The 6,364-nt window shown below is 44.2% G+C and overlaps 1 protein-coding gene across 1 annotated transcript; it reads right to left on the reverse strand.

Moving 5' to 3' along the window:
• Nucleotides 1-1,186: 1,186 nt before the first annotated feature.
• On the reverse strand, nt 1,187-4,024 carry LOC139412311 (toll-like receptor 13). The gene has a single exon (XM_071159150.1). It carries the CDS (start codon nt 4,022-4,024, stop codon nt 1,187-1,189), a length of 2,838 nt encoding a protein of 945 aa, XP_071015251.1.
• Nucleotides 4,025-6,364: the final 2,340 nt, after the last annotated feature.

Consider the following 6,364-nt stretch of genomic DNA (forward strand, 5'->3'; position numbering starts at 1 on the left):
ATATTTTATTTATGGAACACAAAGAGTTTGTTCTGTGCTAATGGAGTAAACCTGCCCTGAACTCTGACTTCCCTCTACAATGGGCAACACAATAGTAAAATACCCATCAACCCACCTCAATGTAGAGACTCTCACCTACGCACGCACGCAGGCACGCACGCAGGCACGCACGCACACACACACACACACACACACACACACACACTTATCCTGTAGAAATTGAATTGTGTGTTAGAGGATAACCTCAGTTCATTTCCCTATTTAGCGTAAGATAATTCGCTTTTTCATTAAAAATGCTCTTGGTTAAATGTTTATCTGTCCATTATGTCCACTTGTCAATCAGATCTCTGGACCTCAGACAGCCCCTTTAGCTTATACATGCTCAGATGACTGAACATCTCTTTATGGGGCATTAAAACACAGAGGGACATTTTGATTACTCTGCAACAGTGGATTATCTCTCAAATCTATCAACCGTGACACAAGAGGACATTGTGTTCAAATCAAATCAAAGTTTATTTGTCACATGCGCCGAATACAACAGATACTTACAGTGAAATGCTTACTTACAGGCTCTAACCAATAGTGCAAAAAAGGTATTAGGTGAACAATAGGTAAGTAAAGAAATAAAAACAACAGTAAAAAGACAGTGAAAAACAGTAGCGAGGCTATATTGTGTTGTCTTGTGCACAGTGCAATCAACAATTCAGTATACGTGAATCATTTTCCTACTCTTAAAGTATGGACATCTTGACATTCAGTACGCAATATCAGACTGGCCTCTAGTGTGTTTGTGTGTGTTTGGTATCAAATGATCAAGGCATACTATATATACATTCCTTCCAACAGGGAAGTTTAATGAAAGCGAAGCAAAGAAAAAAACAATAACAACACAATATGTTAAACAATAAAAATGTATCTGCAATGTTGAATTAAATAAAATAAACTCAAAGAATAAGACACAACCAAAATCTGTTGCAATGCAGGTAGCACAGTATGGAACAAAATGTAAAAAGTGACTATTTTCCCATGTCTGTAAATTCAAAATACCCATGATAAAGGTAGTCATGTATATCTTGTGTGGTGTGCTATTATGACAAAAAAACTACAAATACGAAAATGTATGCACTCACTACTCTACCTCGCTCTCAATAAGAGGGTCTTCTAAATTAGCAAAATGTCAATGTTACAGTCTGGGATCTGGTTCAGGAGGGGCCAGTTTGATCCACAAACGGTCCCAGAAGGCAGACTGCAGAGCCGGTTCCTGAGGCCAGTCCAGGTAGGTCCTGGTCTTGACCAGCCTGGCCAGGCGGTGGTGGGCACACAGCTGGCGAGGAGGGATGTCCTCCAAGAAGACCAGGATAAGGATGTCCCTGTGCTCCACCAACAGACGCAGGGTGGCCAGTCGTAGCTCCAGGGAGCACCAGTTACTGCGCAGGTAGTGACGACTCACCACACACAGGGTGTGGCGGCTGCTGTAGAGGCTGTCTGTGATGTTGTCCACAATGTCCTTCCCCAGCTGGAAGTCCCTACTATGCAGACAGAGACGCAGGTAGGGAGGCCCCCTCTGCTCCAAGCCCGGCAGCAGCTGCTCCACCACCCAGCGCTCGTCTCTACTGCTGTACGACACAAACACATCATAGCAGTGGCGCCCTCTGGGGTTGGGCCTCCGCACGGCCTCCTCCATCCAGCCACGGAGGATGTGGCAGAAGGCCAGCAGGTAGTCCCCAGCCAGCTGATAGAGCACCGTCACCAGCATGAAGAGGAGCAGGCCCAATGAGGTGCAGAAGAACAGGACAAAGCCCACGTCCAGGGAACAGTTGGCCTCTGAGTACCTGGCAAAGTTTTGGATACCAGTCTCATCTTTACAGGTCAGATCAGCCTCATTGGGGTGCCAGATGATGACCTGGATATGCCCCTGACCCCTGGCCCAGTTGTCCAGCCAGGTGTTGTCACAGCTACAGTGCAGACGAGGTCTGTAGAACAACAGGTAACTCAGGCTGGTCAGGGGCTCTGGGAAGGTCTCTAACATACTGAACTCCTCTTCGACTTTGATTGACAGCTGCACGAGGGAGTGCAGGTCTCTGCTCAGCTCCTCCTCCAGAGTGAGGATCCTACAGGAGATGAGGTTCAGGCTCTCCAGTTTGGTCAGATTGCGGAACATGATGGCCAGCCCCGGTTGCAGGATAAGGTCAACTCTCATCAGCTTAAGATACCTCAGCTGCACAAGTGTGTTCAGGTCAGTCATATCTACAAACTCTGCATAGAGCATAGACTGGAAGTCAAAATACTCCAGGGAGGTGAAGTACTTTGCAGCAAAATGAGATCCACACAGGAGGTGCTCTGTCATAGCTGTGAGGCTGACGACGGACTTGAAGAACGGCCTCCAGCAGTCCTGGAAAGACACATTTTTGGCACGGACCTGAAGGGCCAAGCCTAGTTTAGGGGTGCTGTTGCTGCCGATGATGATGTTGATACAACCGAAAAAGGAGGTAATGTTCATGTACATCAATCCCGGAGGGAAGACCCCAAATATGTGCGTCAGATTTAAAGTCACACGCTTCTCCCACTGGCTGGCTGGATGGTGAATGTCCCCTAAATCTACATTCTTCAGTGAAGTGAGGTGAATGAATGCAAAAGCTTCAATGTGTACAAGTGGGTTTAGTTCCAGTGTTAGGGTCTCTAAGTTGTGCAGGCCAAATAAAGTGTTCTTTGTAATCTGAGAGATATTGTTATCCCTTAAATTTAGGATCCTCAATTTACCAAGTCCGTTAAATGTAAAGTCCGAAATATTGTTAATGTTGCTGGATTCTAGATCCAGATGTTCCAGATTTTTCAAGCAACTGAACTGCTCTGAGGTGATACTTGGCATGTATAGGGTCAAGGAAAGTCTCTTCAGCCATGTGATTGGGCCCTGAGTGTGAGTGTCACAAAGCTCAATGCACTCAGGTTTAACGTCCCAGTATCTTAACACTGACACATCAGTGAGATTCTTCAAATAATGGATCAAGTTGACTCTAACATTATCACTATGACAGATGCTGAGTCTGAGCACCTCGATCCCCTGACAATTTCTTATTGCAGACTCTGAGTAGTTCTCAGTTTTATGGTCACTTATATGAACTTGTCTGATTGATAGTTTGAATACAGTCTCACAAACCGATTCAAAAGAAATGTTATTGTTGAACACAAAATGACGCAGCCTGCTGATACCAGACTGCAGAAGCTGTGTCTGTAGTGCATCATTGTCAGGCAAAAAAAGAGAGGAAATGTTTTCAAAGCATTTTAATGCTCTTTTTTCTAAACGGTGGGCATTAGGGAAGTTAAGAAACACCTCTTGAAGACGGTAGAAATAAGGAAACTCAAGAACAGCTCCGTTGGTGTCAGAACAGTTTGGGTGCCTTAAAATGACTATGCCATCTGAAGTGAAGTCCAGGGCTGTCAATGACTGTGACATATTGACTATCCTACATAGCAAATCAGAGAGTTCTTCTGTACAACTATCGACTGTGAGTTTCTTCAGAAGAGGTATCCCTCCTAATGCGTCCGGTGCCATCACAGAAAGCCTGTAGTTCTCAATGGACAATTCCTCAAGATTAGTCAGGTCACTGAATGTGTTAGGTAGAAGTGAGGAATTGTAACACTGTTCCATACACAGCAGATAGAGTTTCTTCACATGGGACAGCCCCTTGAAGGTTCCAGGGAGAATCGTGGACAGACATCCGCGTATGTGAATGGTCTCAAGGACGGAGAATCGAGATAAAGCCCCAGACTGCATCACAGACCCACTCCTGATCTCGAGACAGAGAGCCTGGTAGTTTGACGGAACAATGGAAAGGTTGAGTTTGAGATCAGATAAATCCCAGCAAACGGCAGTTAGGTTGCTGTGAGGGCAGGAACTGGAGTGAATGGAAAGCCAGTAATTAGATTTCTTGTCATAGAGGACGCATTTATTACTTAACCAACCCCAGGAGCCTATGATCCAAACCACCAATAGTTCAAACTGAGCAGAGACCAGCCTCATCTTTCTTTTGAAGTAGACACTGGTCTGCTAGGATGATGTGAAGCCGTCTGTAGTTTGTCCGTAGGAAATCACTTTCAGCATCCTGTTTCTTATCCAGTTGAGATTTTGTCATACAGTGTAGGTTGATTAACAAATCTGTCTGGGATTGTAGATATATCATCAGAATACTCCTCTATTCTATGGTATGAGGCGTCGGTGGGATTGCTTGTCCATTGGACTGAAGATCTGGTGTTCTTCCACTGCTGTGTCTGTTAATGGAGTTGTATCTGTGTGCAACTCCTCTTGATATTTTGACTATATATGGGTTTTGCATCTCTGCAATCTCTTCCTGGTCTATTTTTTATGAACTATTAGATACTTTGAGAAAGGCTGTAGGTTACAGATAAGATTATTCTTAACACCTCTTTCTCGCTTCCTCGTAGCTTCTACATAAGAGGTAGTGGTTAGCACTGTCTTTTACTTCTGAGTTTGTCTTCAGTCTCAAGACCCGAGAAAAATCAGCTTTTCATTTATCTGACCTCCATTTATCTGCATATCCTGCCCTTATATTTTATATTTATTTAATTACATGTTTTACAATTTTCTTTTCAGGACAACCAGGGCTACAAGTAGAACACAAAAGTATTTGACACAAACAGTTGAGTTCATGAGTTTTATTGACAAATGTCAATAAAGAAATAAGGTCAGCCAAAGTACAGAAATTGTTTGCTCAGTGGGAAATGAATATCCAACTAGTCAGTGATAACTGTGTGGAGTTTGTAGTTTGTGACAGCGACTATGTGAGTTTATTACAGTATTATAGACACTATGTCCAGGGATTTCCTACGATTTTTTATGTAGAACCCCTTACCTTCTAACGACTCTTGTGTAGATTTGGAGCATCATAGAGCAAAACATGTTACATGAGTGTGTTCGTGAGAGTCTCAGCCTTTCATAGACAGCTCAAACCATTCTGATGTTTTTGGGAAAAGACCCGGCCCGGACCCCTTGGGGGCCCTTGTCTCACAAACACCACTGTAGCTCAGCCCCCGTTAATCAAACTAATCACATAAATGCAGAAGAAATGGCTGGGGTGTTGTCTTGTCTGCCACTGTGTCAGACCTGCCATGTTTCTGTGGTCCATCACTGTGGGTTACTAACAGAGCACCTCTTGCTCTACTCTCTGGGTGGATGACGAGATGCAGTATGTGCATGTGGACAGGTTTGGGCGTGTGTGTTTTTAAATGTGTGTGTATTTGTGAGTGTGTGTGTCTGTGTGTGTGTATATTTCTAAGTGTGTGTGTGTATACCGTGTGTGTGATGAAGCAGCATGGCTCACCCCTCCTGGCCCCCTCTATTAGACCCCGCCCTCTCCGTAGCTGCCCCAGGCACTAATGTCACTTCCCATCATGCCGTGGGAGCGCTGGGTTGCTAAGAAAGCACTCTCTAGATGTACGCTTCAAAGTGGATGGAACTGCACCGTCAGGGTCAGAGACATATTTCAGAAATGTATTTCATTACATGGATTATTATTTGATGATTATTGCTAATGAACTTGGCAACTTCAAAGCGTGTTCATGCCCAGAACTTTCTCCTCTTTTCCCCATTCAGCTTTCTGCACTTGTGTGAAAACAACAACATTGTGTCCACATTTGCGTAAACCCCTGTGATTCCTTTAATTCTCACTTCCAGCCCAACAGCAAAACCCCAGCTGTTTCCAATCAATGTTGGTCAATTTGCCATCCATCCATCTGCCCATGCGCTGATCCATTCATCCATCCATCCCTTAATCCATACCTCCATCCATCCCTTTATCCATACCTCCATCCATTCAACCCTCTACACTTTGTGATTCTGTGTGTAGTAGTATGGAACCCATGCTCCTGTCGCCTGTCTCCTTGCCCTGGAAGTCAGAACATTGGCTCAGACCATCCATATTTCATACAGCATTTTGCAAACAACAGATTAATAAAATATGCTGTAAAAATGGCCCCCTGCATCAGCATATCACCATGGCCTATTTCTCAGTTTTTTTGAATGGGTGCACGTTGGTGGGTGTGGGTGTGTGTTTTCAGTGTGACTAGGCCGGTGTTGTGTCTCTGTTGTGTGTGAGAGAGAGAGAGAGAGACTGATATGCTGCACTGCCAGCTATCTCCACTGTCCTGTAAGGTTATTACTTCCATAAAGAGGTATTTACATTTGTTCATCCATTAATGGCTGACATAACAAAAGAGAGAAATGTAATTACCAACATGAATAACACTTCCTATTTTCCTGTTGAGAGAGGGAAGGAGATAATGGGAAAGACAGAAAGAGCGAGTGTAAGAGAGATAGAGATTAAGGCAGGAGAGGATAAGTGAA

This window comes from Oncorhynchus clarkii, chromosome 6 (assembly GCF_045791955.1).
Source record: "Oncorhynchus clarkii lewisi isolate Uvic-CL-2024 chromosome 6, UVic_Ocla_1.0, whole genome shotgun sequence".
In the NCBI taxonomy this organism is placed as follows: domain Eukaryota; kingdom Metazoa; phylum Chordata; class Actinopteri; order Salmoniformes; family Salmonidae; genus Oncorhynchus; species Oncorhynchus clarkii.

Excerpts from the sequence above, each read along its gene's own strand:
- LOC139412311 (XM_071159150.1), bottom strand. The coding sequence starts at position 4,024 with ATGAGGCTGGTCTCTGCTCAGTTTGAACTATTGGTGGTTTGGATCATA.